General features: G+C 34.4%; 1 protein-coding gene across 2 annotated transcripts; it reads left to right on the top strand.

Moving 5' to 3' along the window:
- The first annotated feature begins 2893 nt into the window (after nt 1-2893).
- Nucleotides 2894-25550, top strand: LOC128236893 (uncharacterized). Of its 2 annotated transcripts, none has more exons than XM_052952024.1 (7): nt 2894-3083; nt 13303-13501; nt 14404-14588; nt 16164-16541; nt 17678-17776; nt 20598-20709; nt 22757-25550. In XM_052952024.1, exons 1-7 carry the CDS (start codon nt 3068-3070, stop codon nt 24510-24512), a joined length of 2745 nt encoding a protein of 914 aa, XP_052807984.1. In that variant the 5' UTR covers nt 2894-3067; the 3' UTR covers nt 24513-25550. The 2 variants fall into 2 exon arrangements, with proteins under 2 accessions (XP_052807984.1, XP_052807983.1); XM_052952023.1 differs by having other exon boundaries at nt 17678-17827.
- The last annotated feature ends 503 nt before the right edge of the window (nt 25551-26053 follow it).

Genomic DNA, 26053 nt, shown 5'->3' with positions numbered 1-26053 from the left:
TGCTTTCCGACGTAGCATTTATACGCGAATTATCACGTGGTGTACACAAGCTGATAATGGAACTTCTCTTGCCCATATTATATGCATTATGGAGTCGGTGATGTTCATCTTAACTACGATAATGATATTGTCCGGTCACATGATCTTGTAGTGTTTGCAAGGCGTGTAGCCGCTTATACGCGAGTACGCGGCTGAATTCACATGATTCAGACAAAAACAGACAAAGTTGCAGTATGCGTACTTGACTACATGATCCTAAAACTGTCCATTTTCCAGTACAATATAAAGCATTTCAGAACGTCCAGAATGCACCAGATTGCACCACGGTTTTCAAAATTTTCCGAGGGGGCATGCCCCCGGACCCCGCTAGCTAACATTATGAATCCACATGAATGGCGGACTAGCTACGCCCATGTTTGTCTAAACATACAGTATACCATCACAAATACAGGATGTGTTCGCTCACAAGATACTCAAAGGAGTCGTAAGCACAAAGGGATAAATTCATCTGTTAAGTATAAAGCTCTTTACTCGGACTTTGATGATTTCCGCTGACACAACTTTGATCGATATATTGTCACAATAAGGCCTGTCGCTTGCTTGCGACATGCGTACTATTTGTTCTTGTGACAATCTCTGATGACCTGATGAGAGAAAAGAACCAGTCGGTCAGTCACGGTCCCTGCTTAGCACCACCTAACGACTCAATAATGACACATTACAATCGGTCACATCGCCGGATGGCAAGAAGTTACGAGTTCGAACTGGGGGATTTTCTGCTATAATATATTTATAATTGATTACAAAAACGTTTATTTTGCCTTCTGAAGGTCAGCACCTCTAAAGTGCCAAACCTCGGTTATATGAACAACTCGGCCCTCACAATCACCTCGCTTGCCGTTTTCAACAGACATATTTGCAATTAACAGAAATAACTCCATTTAATGATTGCTAATATGAAGAGTTTTAAGTGAAAGTGATGAAGTTATTTGAAGTGAATTGATAAACTTGTTTACTTATTTGATATAACACCTAAAACTACAGGAACAAGCTGAAAATACAAAAATAAATCCTGTAAATTATAGAAACGAGATAAGGGCCCAAACGACAATGAACAACACCACAAACAGACGAGACGTATCAACACCACAAACAGACGACACGTATCAACACCACAAACAGACGACACGTATCAACACCACAAACATACGACACGTATCAACACCACAAACAGACGACACGTATCAACACCACAAACAAACGACACGTATCAACACCACAAACAGACGACACTTATCAATACCACAAACAGACGACACGTATCAACACCACAAACAGACGACACGTATCAACACCACAAACAGACGACACGTATCAACACCACAAACAGACGACACGTATCAACACCACAAACAGACGACACGTATCAACACCACAAACAGACGACACGTATCAACACCACAAACAGACGACACGTATCAACACCACAAACAGACGACACGTATCAACACCACAAACAGACGACACATGCATGATAAAAGCTTTACCGATGACATTCGGAACTCCTTGGCTAGATTATCGGAAAAAACCTCGGATGTATGCTGGTACATCAGTTGAAGTAGTTCGTAATTTTTTGAATTATATCATTAATTCAATTTATTGTTTTAGCTTGTATTTATTGATCTTGCCTGTGAAGTAATTATTGCGGACTTAAACATAACAATTTCTGAGTATGTAAACTCTCCATATTAATCCGAGGTTGATTTCGAAAAAAAATGGCCGTGGAGCTCCGAATGTACTGATGAAGGATGGGATAACCGCATTAGAACGGTCAGTTATGTAGTCCCCCTCTATTTTGTGGGGCGATAAACATCTGTTGCGATTGTTCATAGTTCAGAACAAACTACGGTGATGAAATTAATCGATGGAAACTTTTGAAAGAGATTTACACTGCTGAAAAATGAAATGAGTTGGCTTAAACGATTATTGGTTGGTAAGTGACAATCACGTGACATGCAAGAAGATAAAAAAACAACAACATTTCTCGCTTTTTCCAACGGGGAAATCATTCCTCGCCATTTTCAGACGGCGAAATCAGCTGTTTGTGCCGACAAGATTGTTTCCTTTATTCTCTAAAGCATGTAAAATGATATTTTATCGGCCAAATACTAGCTCGTATTGACAATTATCGGCCAAATACTAGCTCGTATTGACAATTATCGGCCAAATACTAGCTCGTATTGACAATTATCGGCTTTTTGTTTAGGAAATACTGAGTGTATTAGCCGACACCATCTTGTGTCTAGTCCCTTTAAAGCTGCACTCTCACAGATTGAACCTTTTGACAACTCTTTGATTATTTTTTGGGGGGACGAGCCAATTTTTGCGATCACATATTTTTATATTTCAGTTAAAAAATAATGTTTTATGTACTTTTCTTAAACCGTTAGTAACGTTCTGATCTTTTGTCGTCAATCTTTTTTTATTGGCTTGCAACTATTTACCCAAAAATTTGCTCTTTTCAAGATAAAAAAATAAAGTGGTAAAAACGGTAAATCTGTGAGAGTGCAGCTTTAAAGCATGTTCAGTAAAACCTTGAAAGTTTAAATTTAGTATGCAAGTACTCAAGCATCATTTAAACCATTTGATAGGGATTGTGCATGAATGACTTATTGCCATTTTCTATTTTAACCTTATTTTAAAGGATACGTTAATTCTTAATTTTAAATCGCTTCAACAAAATCAATTGATTAGATGGCGATGTGAACGTTGTTTATATATCTACGGAATACGAGAGTTTACATTGTAAACTTGAAAGTAATAAAATCCGTGGTTCAACGCTAGTAAGGGTATAATTTCAACCTCGCATGACTCTTCATAAAAGCGAGATGAAATTTCTTTACAAAATGTGAATTTAAACTGATATCTAGGAGGGACTTAGCCATGTTTTGTGTATTGTTTGATATTGACTATACTAAGATTGTTAAAATAAGGACAGCTCATAGTGTTATATTAACATGTGAATGAGGGTTTTGTTTTGAAGGAGTTTAGCATGTGAACTGTCGGGATGTATATTTTCTTAGGTAAGTTTAACCTTGATGAATTCTTCAAATAGTTCATGTTCAAACCTTTATGATTGTGTCTTTCAATAATATGATAGCAAGCGGATTTTTTCACAAACATTAAAACTTATATACCTTTCTAAAAAAGTTACATAAACAATTATATTATATATATTGTACAATATAAGCACCTTATATGGTGTGAAAGTTAATGAAGCTTTTAAGTCTAAATCATCTGTGTGATTTATTATTGTTTATTAGTGTAGTCTTAGCCTAGTTTAAGTTTAAAGAAAGCCAGTCATCATTAAGTAAGTGCAATTAAGATATTAACATCGAGATTAATGTTTATATTGATTAACCATTCCTGCATAAATAACATGATTAAATTTCACCAAATTGATATCTACTGTTGTTATTTCACTGATAAAACTTCATATTTCATCGAAAAGCATGAAAGAAAACAAAATATTATTACTGTGATAATGCAGCAATTTTATGAAAAAAAACTTCTTTTTTTTAAATAAATAAAAAAGTTTAAATATATGTATTTAAAATATGAATATTCAAACTTAACATTTTGTAACTCTCAAATAAACTTACCAGTGGCATTTGTTTGTAGTTATGATTGATGAATAAAGTAGGAAACTTGTTTAAATTGAATACACGTTTATAACCATGTCGCGATACAAAATTTTTTAAACAAAACATTGTAAGCATGTTTTGTAATATTAATGAACTACATGTACATGTTGAGAAGTTATCCTCATTTAACATGACTCAAAAACAATGACGATATTGGTTAAAGCTGCACTTTCAAATATTGACCGTTTTGACATTTGTTTTTATTTATCTTTGTCTTGGTATGAGCTATTTTTTGTGTGAATTTCTTGACACAATGCCCAAATCTCTCGAAAATTAGTAAGCGTAACTCATTTAAGTATATTATTTTATTTAGCAATATAACTTACATAAATATGACTTTACGAAGCAGCAAGTAGTTTATCTTATTTATCTTATTTATCTTAAATAGTATTTACTTTAAAAACATCAATACTCTTTAAAAATAAAATAGTACACAATTTATACATAATCAAATAAAGTGTGCACTGCTTGATTCAGTTATAGGGTTAGATGCACTCTTACTTACCACACTTAATACTATTGTTTTAATATTCCAAAAAGGATTAATAAATGTCAAAAACAATGGTTCTTATGAAGGATACCGAGTTTAATTTGAAAGAAATGAGCATAAAACACGGTATTTCTACTTTATTAGACTATGGCAGACCACAGTAAATCTTTTAGCATTCACCAATCATTTATTTTTTTGCGCTTTCTGCTATTAAATATTATTTAGTAAGTAGTTAAAGGTGTATGAGTAAAAATGATGTTTGTTATACATGTGTATGTATTGATTTTGAATAAGAGTGTCACTTCTTGAAGATGTTTCGAGAAATGTGATATTAGAGGACTGACTTAAAATGTGATAGCAGTTTTCATATTTATGGTCGAAAATTCATGTGTTTATGGATCAAACGGCCGTTTTTCGAACAATTAAGATCTGTTCTGTTGTGAGTAATCTTTTACTACTGAACTGAAGGCATTGATGCCAAAATCAGCATATTCTAAGACATAGATTTAAAACTGTCAAAACTTACAATCTGTGAGAGTGAAGCTTTAGTGTATCTAATAACAACTTTATTTGCGTATGGTATGTTAAACTTTATGCTCACTCACTCTCTGGCAGTGAAGCGTGTCAATTTAAACAGGAAGAAAAAGTGAATCATTAAATTTTGTCAAATTTATTCATTTACTTGACCCACTGCAAGTTTGTTTTTGTTCAATTATTAATAAGATGGGACTGTTTTCATCGAAAAAGCGGAATATAAAGAACGCTAAATTCATCAATATAAAATGATCTAAATGTGCTTTTAAGGTAGCACACCCCTAATGAAAACCTCCACTTGAAACTCTTCAATGTTAATGCTTTAGCCTATGTTGTTATGCACCAGTCAATTGTAACCACGGCCACCCAGGTCCGAGGAATAACGGGGACTTTGACTTTCGGTCCAGCCAACCCTGGCTAAAATCCCAGCCCTGCGTGGACGAACAGTTGGTAAAATCCCCGACAAAAGCCCCCGCCCTCAGGGACCCTAGGTAAGGCCCATTCCCCGCTATATTTAAAGCGAAGAAAAAACCACCGCATTCACCCGGCTCTGGAGGGCCACCTGAAAGGTAAAAACACGGCCATTTTCCCCGGCTATCCCCGGTATAACCCCGGACCTTGGGGCCTTGGTCACAATTGACTGGTGCATTAAGCACTGGACTTCAAATCTTTCAAGGTATTGGTTCGAATCCAGCCAGAAGCACATTTTTTTTTCCTTCTTTGTTTTCATTAACTTACATTCATAGGATTATTCAAATTTAAATAAAATTGTTATTTGAAGGTAAATTTCTTTTAAATGTTGTTTTTGAATCCAGGAAACGAAGATACACATTAAGAAATTATCAAGCTGATCATAGTTTGAAATGGTGCCCATTAAGGGTGTGCTACCTTAATTGAAACTAATTTGGATAAACTGTAACGTAATATTTTCCCTTTTGTTACGAACGAAACCGATATATTAGTTTCTTGTACAGGTCAATCCTTATAAAGAAATAATGTAAGTGTGGTTTTAACAGGAAATAATTTGCTTAAGTCTAATTTTAGAAGTTAATATAACCAAAATAAGATGACCAAGTATTATGTCAGTTACACTTGGTCTTTCCTACGAAATCCTACAATACGTTTTATTTAAAGCATAATTTATCTGGTTTTATGATTCTAATAAGTGTACTCATATAGAATAGATGAGACAAACTGTTATGTCCATGTTTAAACATAACCTTCAATCTGTTGGCGATTCAACCAACAATTACTGCATATAAAAGGCCAATCGATATGAATAAATTTTGAAAAAAATATTGCCTTTCTATTGGTCCAAAATGATATCAACAATTTTGTTCCTTGTATAAGGCAAGTCTAAGAAAGAAATAACAAAGATAATTTAGAATATAACCTACATGTACAGGCAATGAGATCGCTAATGGGCTTGGTTAAACGTTAAAAACTGCAATTATGCAACTTCACAGACATAAAGTCATAAATAGTACCCCAACCAGATGAAAACATGTTTTAATCTAAGTCAGTTAGAACATAATGGGTCAATTCTTACTGACGATTGAGGCTGTGCCCTTCTAAATCATTAAGATAGTATTAGTTATTACATACTTTGCTTCCAAATGAGTATAATATTTGGAAGATGATAAATAACATCATATACGAGCAAATAGATTGACCATCTCCTTCATTAAATTTGATTCTATCTTTTCTTAAAGCTGCAATATCGCAAATTGAACGTTTTGACTTTTTTTTTCTCTTGGAACGAGCCACTTTATGCTAAAATGCATGGAAACCAGTTATATAAGACTGCTGACAAAAAATAGATCGCAGATTTTCATATTGTAGTTCAAAAATTGATGTTTTAAGCATTTTCTTAAAGCCATAAAACATTAATTTTTGAACGGAAATATGAAAATCTGCGATCTGATATTTTGTCAGCAATCTTTAATAATTGGAATGCAGATATTTATGCAAAAATTTGCTCTTTCCAAGACAAAAAATAAAAAAAAGTTGTAAAAACGGTATTTCTGTGAGAGTGCAGCTTTAAGTCGGTAAGCAAATTTGATCGAACATAATATGCTTGACTACTAAATGGATAATGATCCCGTCATAACAATTAGTTCAATATTTACTTCCGTCTTAAGTGTGTAGACAATTAGAGTAATTACTCGGTGATAGTTTCTTAAGTGAGAGCTTAATTCGAAATCTTATATAAAATAATTGTGAATCATAGGGTGTAGGAAGGCCAGAAATATTAATGATACACTTTTACTCTCAAATAAGATCTACCACAATGAATACTATTATTTAAATATACCATAAAGTATGAATGCATGTCAAAAACAATGGTTCTTGTGAAGGATACTGAGTTTAATTTGAAAGGCACGTGCAGAAAACACAGTATTTCTACCTTATGAGACGATAACAGATCACACTCAGTCAATCTTTTAGCACTCACCAATAATTTAACGGTTTTTTTTTTGCGTTTTCAGCTATTAAATATACGGTTATAATATTGTTACATGTGTATGTATTGATTTTGAATAAGAGTGTCAATTTAAGATATTATTAGTTATTCTATTACATACTTTGCTTCCAAATGAGTATAATATTTGGAAGATGATAAATAACATCATATACGACCAAATAGATTGACCATCTCCTTCATTAAATTTGATTCTATCTTTCCTTAAGTCGGTTACCAATTTGGATCGAGCATTATATGCTTGACCATTAAATGGACATTGCTCCCGGCATAACAATTGGGTCAGTATTTACTTCCGCCTTAAGTGTGTAGACAATTACAGTAATTACTCAGTGATAGTTTCTTAAGTGAAAGCCTAATTCGAAATCTTATATAAAAAATTGTGAATCATAGGTTGTAGGAAGGCCAGAAATATTAATGATGCACTCTTACTCCCAAATAAGATTTACCACAATTAATACTATTATATTTAAATATACCAAAAAGTATGAATTAATGTCAAAAACAATGTGAAGGATACCTAATTTAATTTGAAAGATATGTGCAGAAAACACGGTAATTCTACCATATGAGACGATAAAAGATCACACCCAGTCAATCTTTTAGCACTCATCAATCATTTAATATTTTTGCGTTTTCAGCTTTAAAATACACGGTTACTATCTTGTTATTAATAATTAATATTTTCCATAAATGCATTTTTTAGTAAGTAGTTGAAAATTTATCACTAGGAATTTATGTTTGTTATATAATTATGTGTATGTATGTATTTTTAATAAGAGTGTCACTTTAATCATTTTACATTTATGTATGTACACTCACGTCTTTGTCGTTTGGTAGTTTAAGTTCGAAACTGTACTAAATGTTATCTTTTTGTTTTAAGATATCATACTGTTTACGTTCAGCCAACACTGAAATAAATATTTAAAAGCTATCTTTAAATATGATACACAACTGATTATGAGTCATCTGATGGACAATTATGAAAGGGGATTTAAAGGTTAAAGGGACATATGCAGACTATGAGTCGATTGCTCAAAGCTTTGTTGACGTTAACAATGTGAATAATTGCATCGTTGTTAACTGTGCTTATATTTTAAAGGTACAGAGTCCAGGTAGTTTAACGAAAGAAACGCATTAAATTTAGTGCATTTTATGCATAACATTTTTGACTTTAATTAAAAATATGTACAAGTTCTTAAAAATGAAAACACCATTTTAAAGCATGATGTTGTTGTTGCTGTTAATGTTGTTATTGTTTTTTTAACGAAATATAACTCTTATAACACGAATGTTACACTTAATTAAAAAGACGTATAAACACATCTCAACGCGATTCTGTAATATAGCCAAGACAGAACGCATGTATGTTCCTTAAATAATAGTAATAATAATAATAATAATAATAAATAATAATAAAATAATAAAAATAATAATAATAACAATAATAATAATAATAATAATAATAATAAAAAAAAAAAAAAATAATAATAATAATAATAATAATAATAATAATAATAATAATAATACTAATAATAAAAATGATAATAATAATAATAATAATAATAATAATAATAATAATAATAATAATAATAATATAATAATAATAATAATAATAATAATAATAATAATAATAATAATAATATAATATTAATAATAATAATAATAATAATAATAATAATAATAATAATAAAAATAATAATAATAATATTTACTTTATTTAAAGAAGGTAACACATTAAGACATAGGCATCATATTATAAACAAACATAACACACGACTTATTTACAATGTGGCCTTCTGAAAGAAACATACACACGCACACACACATAAATGTATTTGAAATGTTTTTATTAAGATGCACTCTTACTCCCAGATAAGATTAAGCACAATTAATAATATATTCCAAAAAGGTTGAACAAATGTCAAAAACAATGGTTCTTATGAAGGATACCGAGTTTAATTTGAAAAAATGAGCATAAAACATAATGGTATTTCTATCTTATGAGACTATAGTAGACCATTGTAAATCTTTTAGCAATCACCAATCATTTAATATTTTTGCGCTTTCTGCTATTAAAAACACGATTACAATATTGATATAAGTAATTAATATTTTCCGTAAATGCATTATTTAGTAAGTAGTTAAAGTTTTAGCAGTCAAATTGAAATTTATTAAACATGTGTATGCATTGATATTGAATAAGAGTGTCACTTTAAATGATGTCCTTAAAGCTGCACAATTTGACCGTTTTAACAATTGTTTTTTTTTTCTTATCTTGGAATGAACAAATCTTTGCGTAAATATCAGGATGCCAGTGATTATTGACAAAATATCAGATCGCATTTTAAAATATTTACGTTCGAAAATTGAAGTAATATGGCTAAAAGCGTCACTTACGCTAAAGAAAAAGGACTTTTTCGGCAAAAAATATTTACTTAATATGTATAACTGCGATCTAATCCTTTGTCAGCCCTCAGACATTTACGCAAAAATTGGCTCAGTTTAAGACCAAAACTAAAAAAAGTTGTCAAAACGGTCAATCTGTGAGAGTGCAGCTTTAAAAATAGGATACCATTAGAAGGTTATACTGGATGTAGTTTAAACTGGTAAAAACAGACCACGAAGTTAAGTATAAGTTTTCAATAACGTGCCTCATTACGCGTAAAAACAGCTCATCGACGTATCAAATTACGGAAGAGATGCGTCAGTATTGTATAGGCGTAGTCGGACGCTTTGTCTTACTGATAGTTTTGTTGTCATAGGCTTGGTTTTGTAAACACTACTTGTGAATTTATAAGGGTTTCATCGATGTCAAACCAAATTTTGAATTTTACGATACTAATTAAATATTCCCTCTTGAAAGATGAAGAAATCCATCGGAGGACTGAAATAGATCAATAGTTTAGCTGCAGTATGTTTGGTATTAAAATACGCTAGTGTCGACCGTAAATACAATTAAAGCACTTTGTTTCATTTTGATAAAATTTGAAACTCTTAGATTTATGCTAGAATTTTAATTCAATCGTCACTTTAGCCGAAGCATTTTATTCTTGTCGAGCGCAAATAAATGTCAGTTTATCTACACATAGGCAACTCATATCATTAGCGGATTCAGGGGGAGGGGGCGGCTGGGGGCGTCCAAGTTTACTTTTTATTTCAATGTAGGAAAAAAAGAGTAATAAATGCGCCCAAAATACACCATATCAGACTTTTTATGGGGGAGTACCCCCATACTCCCTTACAAACACTTTGAGCCAGATAAATGTCGCTTCTGATGGAGTGGCGCAAGTCAAAAGCTTTCGCCACCTAAGCTACGCCCCCTCAACGGCATATCCTAGGCCGCCCTACATATACTTTTGGAATCATTTGAAATGGAAGTACTAACTGACAACTTAGTAATGGGTAAAGCTTGTTAGTATGTACTTAAAAATATGATTGTTTGATGCGACGCGATACTAACAACTTTTAACTTTTTAGTGGTCTGCATTTTCTTGTGTAACTTACCTACTAAATGGGCCAGTCACTGATAAATCATTTCGCTTCGCATGATAAAAATCAAAAACAGCTGACTGCTGATTTACTTAAATAAATGTATAGAAAAAAATAAAAAACAAAACTGCCTTCTCATTGGACAAAATCATATTTTGATCACTAATATGTGGCATAGTCTGCGAACAGGAATGCTGTTGAGGCATTCAAAATATTTACAAATACAGATTGAAACAAGCGACTGTTTAATAAAAAAAAATGTTTAACAATGCATATTTTTTAATTAGACATAATTATCAAAAGAAAAGTTATAAAAACACGCGTTGCCTCTTCTATTGGTATGCAAACCATTTTGCTAAAATAAAAAGTCCACTTTTACAACTTTAGGAATCATTTTTACAGTCGACCTAACACATGTAAAGTAAATGATTTTTTTGTTCTTTATTTTTACTGCAAGTCCTTTTAGCAATATACTCGAACCCCGTTCGCTCGAACTCCCAGGAACCAGCGAAAATACATCGAGCCTCGAGAAATTCGAGTCATATGGGAATGCAATCTTTCAGTAGAAATAAATCCTTCCTTAACATCCAGTTCGAGACAACGAGGAAATCGAGCCAAGCGAGTTCGAGCCAACGGGGTTCGATTGTATGTCGAGGCATTATAAGCTTTTGCAATATAGTATTCGGTTAAAACTATACATATTCGTTCACTGCTAATAACACCTTTAAATTGATAACAATTTTAACCATGGTCACCATGCTTCCTAAATTCCCACAACTGCACATAAGGTACCTTTGTTAAAACTTATTCATTTGTAAAACGATTGTCAAACAAGTCATTACTGCATTATATTCATCAATATCGTTGGCACAATGTTGCACGAGAGTTTTGTCTTGTGTTGTGGCGAAAACTGGAATATCCGAAGGAAACCAACTTGTCCGACTTACGGTGACCACAAACCAAACTCACATGCGCCCATGCCGGGAATTGAACCTAAGTCGCCTAGGTGAGAAGCGAGTGTGCTAACCACTGCGCTAATCGGATACTTTGTAACACCATGCAATCTTGATTATACAGTGGAACGTAAATGGATAAGACCTGTAAGTTTCCTCAAGTTAATGCAAACATGTACTTTGATAATATTACCTTTTGCATGTCTACTCAGGATTGTTGGGATAAGAGTGGGGTTGTGCGCACAAACTGGTTTAACCCCCCAGTATTTTTTCATTTTACTGACCGTTCCAAGGCGGTACCAAACCTTACAATCCTTGATAAACATACCTAGTCTTATATATACTATATATGCACTGTGTTGTTTGTGAAGTTTTGTGCTGTTTTTTCATGTTTCTTGTTTGTGATTGTTTGTTTTTGTGTACTCTGTCTTTGCCATTAAACGGGGCTTATGTTTAAACTTTTTGCTTCTGAGCTGTTTCTGTAGATTTTCAAATAAATAATGTAGCTATGACGTACCGTTTGGGTCAACAGTCCAACTGTATTACAAAATCAACCAAAATTTAGAGATGGTGGGAATGGTGTAGTGAAAGACGTAGTGGAATTCAAGAGGAGTTGTTGGAGCTCTGGGGTCGTATTCAAAAGCACTTTTTAGTCATTTATTCACTTATAATAAGTCGATTTCCTAAGACTTTTGAAGAAAAGTAAAAAAAGTATATGTTTGTTAACATAAAAAGTGTATAGAAATAAAATCAATGGAAATAAAGTATTTCAGATAGTATAAGGTTATTATAGAACATGACCACGGCCAATATTCAATATCGATCTTATCCTTAAACATGCCTCAGTGATTCCAAGCCTATTGGTCAGCTAAATATACAGGCCAATCAAAACTTTTAGTTTCTTATCTTAAATGTTCAGTCTCGTGCCAATACGAGTGCCCCCGGACATATAACAGAACCCTATTAAATCACTTATTTATTGACAGTTTTATATTTTTATCCCTTTTCGGCCCGGGGCCGCTAACTAATATAGATATTGGCACTGTTATAGAGGAGGCCTTTGTATTATTGGACGAGGCAAATGCTGTGTTTAAGGGACAATAATTAATAGTTATTTAATAAATAAAGTTATTTAATGACTTAAGATGTTTTAGGAATACCGACCATGTTTTCTAGAAGGCCGCAAAACGGATTCGGGCTTGATTAGTTTTAGCTATTTTATTATATCCCCATCATAAATCCACACGCATTACATATCGCAAAATACGGTAGTCCGTATTCCACTATTGTGACGTCACGTCATAACAAGTATCGTTGCGCGATGTTAAAATGACGTCATAAACACAAATAGTGCGTCGCTAAAATGACATTTATTATGAAAACATGTGGCTTTTAAGTGATCTAACCAGTAATGTATATAATAAAAGGTTTATTAGTACTGCGTTTTGATCCGGAATGTCGTATTCGACTCTCGCTGATTTTTGCAGAAATTGATTTCACTCGGCTTGCACCTCGTGAAAACCTCCGAATCTATACAAATCGAATACAACCTCCCGGATCAAAACGCAGACTAATAACCCTTTTATATCTGCCTTCACAATGAACTAAAATAGGTCTAATTAACGTATTTGTTTTTATTCGTTACAGCAACAGTTATCCTCCCTGTATTACGTTTAATCTCGGCACAGGGCCAGCATACAGCCAGCGCGTGTTTTGGAAACGGAAATAACGACTGTTATAACCTGATCCTTGACGCATGCAATGCTGGTGAACGCATAGAACTGATAAGCCAACAGTATGGCTACAAAGAGGGAAGGTGTCCAGTTAAAGGAAAGGATTGTACAGAGTAAGTAATACTTGCTATGTCATAATTTGTTTTAAAAAGTTCTTATTCACGTACTGAGGTTACTGTATACTAATGCACTAGTCAATTGTACCGCCCCCCCCCCCCCCCAGGTCCAGGGTCCGGGGGCATACCGGGGATAGCGGGGGAAATTGGCCGTGTTTTTTACATTCCAGGTGGCCCCGCACAGCCGAGTGAATGCGGTGGTTTTGTTTTCGCGTTGAAAATTGCGGGGAATGGGCCTTACCTAGGTATCCCGGGGTGCGGGGGCATTTGGCAGGGATATTACCCGGAATTGGCTGGACCGAAAGTCCCCGCTATTCCTCGGACCTGGGGGCCGTGGTAACATTTGACTGGTGCATAATTTTTTGAAACAGTACGCTGGTGTTTACGCCAGAGTCTTTCTAGATTGAATCGTAATCCTTACGTCAAGTACATTGGCGGTGATATGGCCGTGTTATTGGCTTCCTGCTCAATCATACATTCGTAATTTCAAATATGAGAAAAGAAACCTGTTAACTTTTGTTTGACTAAGTTATTAAAATGACATAAGTCCGGCGGCGCTATCCGACTTCTGATTTTAATGTGACATAGAGTAAAAATGAATCAGATATTTCTTAGTGTTGGCCACAAAGTCTCTTTACTAGCTAGGAAGCATCCCCCACCCCCAACCCTACAAATGAAGCCAATTAATGACTACATGGAAATTTGGCGGTTGTGTTCGTCTAATCTTCTGTATAATAAATCTCCTAATTTCAGAATCCGTCGGGCTAACTTAGTATCGGAGACATGACTATAGCGACTAATAAAGCTTGTTGTAGCGAGAAAAATGCCATACCTATGCATGCATTAATGAATTATAATTGAGTAATGTCTAAGTCAAGTAATATTACTATTTTGTTTAGTCCAAACAATGGTTGCTGTGCCTTCAACACGCTAGACTGTATTGGTGAATACACCCGTCTACACGCCTTCAATCTTCACAGCACATGCTCAGGGAAACCGAAGTGCCAGACAGTCGCTGTACAAAACAGACTCTCTTGTGGTCGGTTCTCAGGATACGCCACCATTGATTATGACTGTGTTCCTGGTGAGTATTGACAAATAATAAAACTTGTGTTCATACCAAGACTGACCTTTATGCTTTATATCAGAGTGACACTCCTATTCAAAATCAATACATAAACATATAAAACAAACATACATTTTGAGTGATACACCGTCGACTACTTACTAAATAATGCATTTACGGAAAATTTTAATTGCTATTTACAATATTATAACTGTGTATTTAATAGCTTAAAACGCAAACATATTAAATGATTGGTGAATGCTTCAAGATTTACTGCGATTTACAATGGTCGCATAAGGTAGAAATACCGTGTTTTCTGCACATTTCTTGTAAATTAAACTCAGTATCCTTCATAACAACCATTGTTATCAATTGTATTTAATGTGTTAAGTCTTATTTTGGAGTAAGAGTGCATCTTTAATTATACATCATAACTAAAACCCTTTCAATAACCTTTAAAGTTGCTACTTTGCACGGGGTGTAATTTTTTTATTGAGTGAGTTCTTTAATTCGTTCACGGAAACAAAACGTTTCTCCTTGTCAGCCAGGAGGTAGTGTTAGTGTTCTGGGTGTACGTATCCCCCACAGTTGTTCTGAAAATGAAATTTACATCTGATTCGAAGTTTCTTGCACTTTGCGATGATAAATACGCGATATTGTGGTTGTTATTTAAGACTTTATTCTATTTGCAAATGAACTTTGCATTTAAAGGTTTTCAAGCATTGAATGATCTTGGTTTCAGCTTCGCAAATTTTAGTCATAATAACATGACGATGATAAAAATGAATCATATATTCATGTATTCTTGTCCCCATTGATGATTTCTTACATAACAAGTCGTCAAAAAATGTTTCGACTTGTTTACTTTTTAACTGGTTTGTCGACAAATAAGGTTAAAGACCTTTTTCGACATCATTTTCTAGCAGACAAAGTAATTTTGTTAATAAAAATGTCGGCAAATCCGGTGAAAAAGTGAACAGGTCGGCACGTGTAATATAACTCGGCATAAAACAAACCGAGAAATTTACATCATCGGTAAATACGACATACGCTTCCATAATGATACTGTAAAGAAACAAATCTTCATTTAGTGTTTTAACTTTATTTTATCGACGTCTCTAGTTAATAAGTTAACAAATCGACATATTTTAACGACTTTTGTTGGTATAACTCGTCCAGTCAACAAATATATGTCGACAAGATTACTTGATGTTATTATTATCCACCAGTCAATTGTAACCACGGCCCCCAGGTCCGGGAAATAGCGGGGTCTTTGACTTTTGGTTCAGCCAAACCCGGCTAAAATCGCCGTCCTGCGGGGACGAACTGATGGTAAAATCTCCGCCAAATGCCCCCGCACCCCAGGGACCTAGGTAAGGCACATTCCCCAATATATTTTGCGCAAAAACAAAACCACCGCATTCACCCGGCACTGCGAGGCCACCTGGAAAGTTTAAACCACGACCGATTTACCCGGCTTTTCATGGTATACCCCCGGACCTGAGGGGCGGGGGGAGGGGGCATTGTTACAATTGACTGGTGCATTATTATATACTATGTGCGTTTCCACATACAATTGGATTTCTTTTACAGAGGCTCTCAGTTTCTGCAGTGACAAAATGCTAACACGTTCATTCGTTGACGTCATATTTGATCAGTCGACGCCATATTCTAACAAGACAGAGTGCACATGCAGCGTGACGTCATCGGATAACATCATTGTGGAATATGTTGACGTCAGAATGTTCAAGGCGCAGAATACTTTGCAAGGATCTGAATGTCCCTCGGCATCGTTAGCGATTTCTACGACGTTTGTAAATACAGGTTGTGTGTCAACTTTGAACGAAGAAGACAATTTTAAATACGATGAAGTTAATACGACATTTTCTAAAAACGTTGAACTGCTGCTTACTAATCTATATAAGACTGGCCCATTGGACTTACCTGAATTTGTATGGATTAAAGTGTCTGGTAAGTTAAAATTTTGTCTTAAAACTATTGATTTATAGAACATGTGCATTATTATGTAACGTTTTACAGGTTTCTATAAGCTTATTTGATGGAGTATTTTATGATACATGCTGCCAATTGCATATTACTGGTTCGTTCTTTGGTTTGTATTAAGTTGGTCGAACTGTTTAATAATTGGTCAATATTTATCAAATAATGACTGTTGACCAATGAAATTGCTTGCATGTTCAAACTATTATAAAACCACTTGGTACAAGTACTGAATTAATCAAACATTAAAGACGTTGCGAAACGATACATGTACGTGTACGTTTGATCATCTTTTTGCGTTCTACGTCATCAAAGTCTGTGCACATTTAAAAAGTGTATAAGTGTATTCGATAACAAAGGGGTCGTTTCAAAGGTTTAAGTCGATCTTAGACGTTAACTGAATTTTTCTTAGTGTCATATGTTCATCTTGCTACGTATTTCTGCGAATTTATTCAGTATTAAAAATGCATTGAACGCAAAGGAAATAAAAAAATCAAATTGTTGCCATTTGTGACGTTTATACAGATTTGAGATTATTGATTAAACGACAAAGATCCTAATGAAACAGGCAACAAGACACATCGAAAACGTCAACTCTTGACGGGTGATTAGTATTTACCGTTACAAAATCACGAGGAAAGCATTTCATGCGAGGATCGTTGATCCTACTGGAACACGTATAATGCGAGACTTCGCAAACAACTTTACCTGTTACTGTAATGCGCCAGTCAATTGCAGCCACGGTCCCTCAAGGTCCGGGGAATAGCGGGGACTTTCGATCCAGTCATTCCAAATCCCCGCAAAATGCCCCCGACGTAGGGGACATACTAGGTAAAGCCTTTTCCCCGCTATTTTCGGCGCGAAAACAAAACCACCGCATCCACTCGGCACTGCGGGGTCACATGGAATGTAAAACACCGCCCATTTCCCCCGCTATCACCGGGAAACCCCCGGGTCTAGGGGGGAGCGTGATTACAATTGACTGGTTCATAACTATTACCTGTACGCGATGCTTTTTATACACATGTAAGTACACGTTTCGCTACCAGTCTAATGCAACATATAATAAGTAGTACTTTTAAGGTTTTAGCTGTTGAATATTTCAGCGGAAAACGACGCAGACGTTACTGTGAAGTGTGCCCGTACTGTCCAGACACCAACGGCACGCCCGACCACCGCGGAATCCACTTCCGGTGGAGACCCAGGTACCTCCAGCACCCCGATTACATCAACTTACAACACTACGGATGCTTCCGGTATACTGTGGCTAATGGCTATTCACAAATTATATTTCAGCCGTGGAAACTAAGAAAATGCACTTGTATACATTTTGCACCGACTACTCTTAACATGTATTCTTAACCATTTTAAGTTTTATTTTTTCTATACAATGTCCACGTATTTATTAAAAAGCCATCGCTATTCATTGATATGGGTTATTATAGAAGTTGAAAAAGAAACACGTGTAGGTGCACTTGCACGTGAAGTTAAATGTACTGCGTACAGGCTTAAGTTAAAGCCTTAGATGAGTTCTTAAATCGTTTGCGAATGTTCTTTTTAAACTTGAGTGTACAACGATGCTCACATAAGTCATTTCTTTCATGTCCGTTAGAACTAGTAAGAATATAAACACAAAAAGTGCACATACCCACGTACAAAAAAAAAACGTATCATAATATCTTAGAAAGATAGATAGATAGATATATTTATTTTAGTAAGGAATGCTCATACATTGACATTTAAAATTAACAACATGTATAGTAAATAACATTATACATACATGATACTATCAATAGCCATGACAGACACACCGAACCAAGAATGACAAAAAAGGGAAAACTCTTATTTTTATTGTGGTCCTTTATTTTGGTGGCATCGCATAGGGAGGCATTGCATATTTAAATAATAATAAAAGCTGCACTCTCACAGATTTACCATTTTTACAACTTTTTTTATATTTTGTCTTGGAAAGGGCAAATTTTTGCGTAAATATCTGCAAACCAATGATATTGGATTGCTGACAAAAAATTAGATCGTAGATTTTCATATTTTCGTTCGAAAATGAATCTTTTGTGGCTTCAACAGTTAATATCGGTTTAAGAAAATTGCATAAAACATTGTTTTTTGAACTTAAATACAAAAATCTGCAATCTATTTTTGTCAGCAGTCTTGATGACTGGCATCCATGCATTTTCGCATAAATTTCGTTCCAAGACAAAAATAAATAAACAGAAAAACGTTGTCAAAATAGCCAATCTGTGATAATGCAGCTTTAAAGTGACTTGTTCAAATACTTTATTGTCATTGACTTTTTTTAAACTTTGTTGAAATTAAGTAATTATTTACTTACCTTTTATAGACAAACACCAAACATGAACTGAAAGAACTTCATTACGATTTTAATTTTGTAAATCCAAGCATTAAATATTTCAATTTTCAAGAGCATTTCAAACTCTTTTTCGATAAAATAATGCATTTAATGTTGTCACATTTATTTTTTGTCTTGGAAAAAGAAAATGTTTGCGTAAATATCTGCAAAACCAATGATAAAAGATTGCTGACAAAAGATCAGACCGCAGATTTGCAAATTTCTGTTCGTAAATCAATGTTTTATGGTTTAAACCGTTACAAACGGTTTAAGAAAAATGCATAAAACGTTATTTTTTAACTTAAATATAAAAATCTGCGATCTAATTAGTCTTATATAAATGAATTTTCGCAAAAATTGGCTCATTCAAAGACACAAAATAAAAAAGTTGTCAAAACGTTTAATCTGTGAGAGTGCAGCGTTAAGAGATTTTTAACAGTTGTTGTCTAAAAAGATTTACGTAACTTATTAAATGAACAAAAAATGTGAAAAAATCATCAATTGTCATTGGCTCACATAAAAATGCTAACATCAAATTAAGCTTCTATTTAAGCGTTCGATGGTGATTTATTATCAAAACAATCATTTTGTTCAAAATTCACATTTCTTTATTGTTTTCGATGTATGACCTTATACTACGAGGACGATTCCTATTATGGATCGTTCTCTTTGTTGACATGCCCATAGATTGGCCATAGATTGGCACCAAACTGCATAGTCCACATTAAAACATTCCCGTTAACACTCCTCAGCACGGAACCAAATTAAGTGTTGTCATCAGGATTGTCACGTGATTAATTGATATTACTGTATTATTGTCAACTGCGCATGTGCGTGTATCTATTTTTATTCCCCATTGCGCTATTAACGTATATAAATCATTTTTTTAAATTAAAAACAAAATTTGAACATTTACAGATCTATATAATCTGCATGGTGCTAACTTTCAGAAACTTGGTTCTACTTCTACTAACGATTTGCATTACTTCGATTTTGATAATAAAAACATTTTTTTCTCTATAAGCTGCTATTTGCCAATCTATAGATGTGGGAGTCCTAATAAATGATTCAAGCGATGTTCATGTAGTTATATTCATCCGTTTGTGTATTTTACGTGATAAATTACGTCATAAATGCTACGTCGGAAGGCAATATTTTGCTTAAAATGAAGACTTAAATCAAAGATAACTTTTTATTTTACTACACCATTTTAAATGAAACAAAGGGCAGTGTTTGCCGTTTAAAGAGCCCCGCCTTCGTTTTGAGTTTGATAAGGTAATTAGTTTCATCGAACACAAACCTGTTTCCAAAATAATGTGTTGACAGTGCTCCGTCGTTATTGTGAAAACTTAAGGTTTGTCGAAGTGTTTTAAGAAACTCAACTCTCAATCAAACTCTGGTAAAAGACCGAAGGCGGGGCTACGTAAGCGGCGGAGGCTGCGCTATGTTTCATTTAAAATGGTAAAGAAATAGGAAAGTTATCTTTGTTCGAAACATTCGAAGCAAAATATTGCCTTCCGACTTAGCATTTATGACGCAATTTATCACGTGGTATACACACACTGTTCTTAGCGCTTTTCGCATTGTACGGTATTACACAGTCAGGCGCACAACATCATTTAATATTCAAATCATTTACACATTTTGTCCACATACAGGAAACCTGAAAGACGGAGGTATAAATACGGGAGTGGCAGTGGCGGTAGTGCTCGTTCTCCTGATTCTGATAGCCGCCGCTGGGGCCTTTTTTTACTTTTACTGCTATCGCAGGTAACCTATTTTTTCATTAAATTCTTAAAAAAAAGATGTAAACACCACCAGCACATGTTGCCACATAAACATGTTGAAGTTGCAGTTTAGTTTAAAAATAACTCGGTTCATACAATCGGAACATCTCGGCCACTTTACATCGAAATCATCCTCGGATGTGTATGGACGGTTTACAATGTTAGAATTATTTACATTGAACTACGCTGCATGTTTATCGCGTAGTGATTTCAATTAAGAAGTTAAGCCTCACGACTTAATATTTAAAAAAATCTTAATGAATTATGCAATAAAACACATTACTGAGGGGAAATTTGAACTTAGTAATACAAATTACACGTTTAAACGCTATGATTTATTATCATTGATATTATTTTTCCGAGAAAAAATAATGCACCGGCATACATCCGAGGTACATCTCGACGTAACATGACCGAGAAGTTCCGATTGGGTTCATATTCGTGATTCCGCGTAAATGCGCATGCCAGGACGCGGACACATAGAATAGACCAACCATGTTTGCATTGGTCAGTGTTTAAATTCCTATACATTTGGTTTAAGCAATATATATTTCAAAAAAATGTTTTCAAGATATACATATTTTAAGCATAATATAAGGATTAACGGTGGCAATTTATAAACGTGAAAAAAATAAAGTGCTTTATGCACAAAACAAAATAAAATCACAACGTAACTGAGAAGGAAGCTTTGCAGATTATATTATTTCTCGCTTCTGTCACTCTTTCAACCTACATATAACTTGTAATAATCAAGCAAACCTTTAAGTGCCAAATAAGCAATTTATGGCAACCTTTTTCGACACCATCTTGGTTTGTAGAGTCTCCCAGGCGGGAACTTTTCGATTTTTTTTGCGTAAGGATTAAACCTTCGGAAAACATTTAAAAATTTCATTTCTGTATGAATCTTGTCTGGGGTTAGCCTATATTGAGTTTCAATAGTATTCAGTAGTACAATTGTACTATATTTTGCGACATTTCTCTTTAAGTTTGTAAAGTTTTCGCATTAATTCCTTTCCTCGTGTCATTGTCTTTTTGCTTCTAAACGTGTACAAGAAAAACATACCTTTACGACTTATTCGGAGCTCCTCGGCCATTTAATCGGAACACAACTTCGGATGTATGCCGGTACATCAGTTGAAGTAGTTCGTAAATTTTAAGTAAACCATTAATTAAATGTAGTGTTTTATAGTTGTATTCATTGATCTAAGTTTAATTTGATTTGCAGTGAAGTGTATTATTACAAACATAATTAAGATTCCCATGAGTTAAGTCATAAAATTTAACTGCTAAATAAAATTACTACGCGATCTACTTGCAGCGAACTTTAACGTACCGCTTTTTGAGTATGTAAACCGTCATAATACATCCGAGCTTGTTTTCGATAAAAATGACCGAGGAGCTCCGAATGCTTAACGACATTGTTTAGAAATAGAAGTACACACGTGGCCATTTCCATAAGCTTCTAAAAAAAATTGCGAATTTTTAACAACGAATATTTTGAATACCGTCCATTTTCCATCAAATTTATCCGTATCACGACATTTTTCTTGGTAATTCTCATGTTTTGGGTATAAAAACATTGTCTGTTTTCTTGAAATTGATAATAATTTATAAAAAAATATATAATATTTTTGCACAAATAAAAAAAAAACTCACTAAGATGCTTTATGCGTTATAGCCCCGGTTCCATTCAAAATGTGCCGCCTTAATTATTTGATGGTGTGCTGTATAAAACAAATGCATCAACACAAGTCGGAGATAGCGGAGATTGTAATCGCTTTGTGTGTGTGTTGTAAACAAAACTATCGCGAAAACATATTACTATAAAGCACAGTTAAGCAGGTGTTGTTATGAATCTGATGAAGTGTCGTCAAGTAAAGTCCAATGTAAACAAACAGTCTATTACCTACCTAATTGATGCCAATGCTGCATGTTGAGTTCATCTGTTATACTTTGAAGTATAAATAGTATATGTAAAACTATTTTTCGAGCTTAGTCAACTTTATTTTTCATAAAATATTATATTTCAGACGCGGATTCAGATTTGGCAAAAAGCAGGCACCAAAAGCGGCGTTACCAGGTGCTGTAGCAAATGCCAATTATAGCGTCGATGGTGAGCAGGAAGAGGAATATGCTGAAATAGGGTTCGTACCGGAAACCTCAACTTCAACGCCAAATTATGACCCCGTTTATGTACCGAAGGGAAACTCCCCTAACTATGACCCCGTTTACGTTCCCAATGGGCCACAGTACGATCAAGTTTATGTCCCTGGTGCACGAAAGAGTAATGAGTATGTTTCGCCTCCTTCTTTAGAAAATGGCGGCGCACACAGTTTTGAGAATAGTGTTGATGTAAATAGACCTGTTCAACCAAAGAAAAGTGCTTTAGGAAAGATAAAGCAAAAGAAAGATAAACTATTTTCTTACTTTAAGAAACAAGATAACCTTTCTCCGAATGTTACAGACCATCCACGCATCAGTAACGCCTCCTCTGCATCATATGACCATTTGCACAAAATAGCCCATGCAAAGGTTGAAATAAGGCAGCCAATATTACAGAAATCAACAAATACTGGAAATCACATATATTCTCACACTGGTGCTATAGATTTGCAGAATTCGCATCAGGACAATAAAGATGTGCAATCACCTGCTAATTCACCAAAGAACATGGAAAAAGAAGCAAGTGCTGTAGAGCTTGCCGATGCTTACATTGAGTTTAAGCTAGATCCAACAGCAGGCGATAGACTAGCAACGTTTGGTGTTTCAAGTGAAAACATTCGCCCCGAACCGCCTTCCCGACCCCCTCCGTCGCCAAGATTGACCCCTGGTTCTATAAACGAAGTTTCGTCAAATACGAGTCCGATTTTGGACACTTTGGAGAAGATGCCGAAATCCAATAGCTTGTCTCCAAAGCAAATACAAGTCGAAGGCAATCAACTTAAATACGATTACGCAAAAGGGTCGCTTACACCAAGTCCACGATTATCACCGAGGGAGTCCGTGCATTTGGACGAAAATAGTCCACCAATGTATGACTACGCAGATGTTAGTGACAATGAAACAAATAGAAATTTAGACGATAGTAGAGATTCTACTTATGAAGATGTTGATGCGAAGCTTAAAGCAGCAAGTTTAAAACTGAAACAAACTGCTGCAAATACTTTAAGTCCCCATGATTCCACAGAATATCTGGAGCCAATAAACAAAAGATCGCGATCATCTTCTCCGCGTAATTTAGAAAATTCCAACGCACTTAAAGAGAATACACATGCTGGATCTGTATTTACAAATAAAGACTCAAACGTTAAGTTCAACATCGGGAATGAAGTCCTAGACGCGAAAAAGAAGCTGCAAAAACCAAAAGATAAAACACAGAAAGTACAAACAGCGAAACAAAATGAAACTGTTGTAAGCACAGCTAAAACGGCAGGTTCGGTTTTAGATGAACTTAAAGTGAAAAATAAAGAAAAAAGGAAACCAGATAGCGTTGAACCGAAAAAAGGTAATGTTGAAACCAAAGCAGGTGCGATCAAGGGTGCAAATAAACAGAAGAAGAGTGTTGTTAAGAGTGATAATGTTAATACTAAAGATTATGCAGATGTTGGTGAGCTAGCAAGAGCTGGAGGAGTTTCCGACATGAAGAAAATGTTTGAAACTCGAGACGGAAGTGAAAGTGAATCTTCACGTCAAAGTTCACCAAGAGATGCTCCTACAAAAATCAATATGGGACCTAGTAAATTAATGTTAAGGAAGGACGTAACCAAATCCATATCTGACGCATAAGATACTCTTCATCTCATCTTTAATACGTATATAAGTATTACAATTTGCCTTGATGAAGTTTATGCTTACCTAAATGGGCATACCAGGTAGTTATGATACACAAGATTTGGGTTTAAAAGTACAGCATTGGAAAATACAGAAATCAAGTTTAACTATACTATAGTACATTTTTGTTAAACGTAATGTTTGTTTAAATATATGATTAAATAACAAGTTAAACTCTCTGGTCCTTGTCCAGGTGTCTTAGATCTTCCTTCTCTCATTCGCTTCCAATTAGTCTAAGATTAAAACTCCGTGAAACTCTTCATATCCGTGTCCGAGATTTAGTATACATGTATATGCACACCATAGTTTTCATAAAAACACACCTTTATTCGGAGGAAGGACAATTATGTTATTTTAGTATCTACCTCGAAGCACCGCGTATATGCAAATTAAACATATCCGACCTTACGTTGACTTCAGCATTGTTGTTTCAATGAGCAACGGATGCATAATAGTAGTTAAAAGGCTGTTATGAACTTTATAAAACATAGTACTTTTTCCATATTCACTGAAGTATATATAAAACATTTTTATTTTTTTTATTTTTTGATATACATTGTAAACTGCATAATTGTATTTTCCATTTGCTTACCATTTTATAAAAGGTCACTGTAGTTGCGCATGTGCGTTCAATATTTTACCTGATTCAACTTGTATTATAAACGGTCACTGTTGCGCATGTGCGTTTAATATTTTACCTGATTCAACTTGTATTATAAACGGTCACTGTTGCGCATGTGCGTTTAATACTTTACCTGATTAAACTTGTATTATAAACGGTCACTGTTGCGCATGTGCGTTTAATATTTTACCTGATTAAACTTGTATTATAAACGGTCACTGTTGCGCATGTGCGTTTAATATATTACCTGATTAAACTTGTATTATAAACGTAATAATTTTATTCATAAGGATTAAGGCATACCCGGTACTATGAAATGTAATAAAATCCATATTTCACAAGCATGTATAAAGTTACGTTTTAATGTATTGTATATTTTAGAAATGTGAAAACAATAAAAAGAAAAGATAACATACAATGGATGTTCAGGGGAGATAATTTTTGGCTGTCCCTCCCGTTGGTTCTATAATTAAGCGAATACTTGCGTTCTTTACTTTCAGAGAACGTTTCTCGAAAAGAGCTAAGGATTCTTTTGAGAGAGTTTTGATCGGTAAGGCATACAATAAAATCGACAGGAAAAATCGTTTTGCAAATGTCGGGAGAACAAAGCGATATATTGGGCGTCAAAGAAAGCACATACTTTGACAGCCTACGCATACTGTATAATAATAATAATAATAATAATAATAATAATAATAATAATAATAATAGTAATTGAAATAGCCTATAAACTGTCTCTTGCATAAAACACAGCGCGAACTATGAAGTAAGAGCGGTTTTCAACTAGGGATTTTTTTTTTGAATTATTTTTACCGCTTGTGCCTTCACGGCGGGGAATCCACGTGACCAAATGGTAGGTTTCAGTGCAAGATGG

The sequence above is a fragment of the Mya arenaria genome, chromosome 6, assembly GCF_026914265.1.
Source record: "Mya arenaria isolate MELC-2E11 chromosome 6, ASM2691426v1".
In the NCBI taxonomy this organism is placed as follows: Eukaryota; Metazoa; Mollusca; class Bivalvia; order Myida; family Myidae; genus Mya; species Mya arenaria.
Note: the sequence above shows the minus strand (reverse complement) of the source record. Positions and strands in the feature narration are given on the sequence as shown.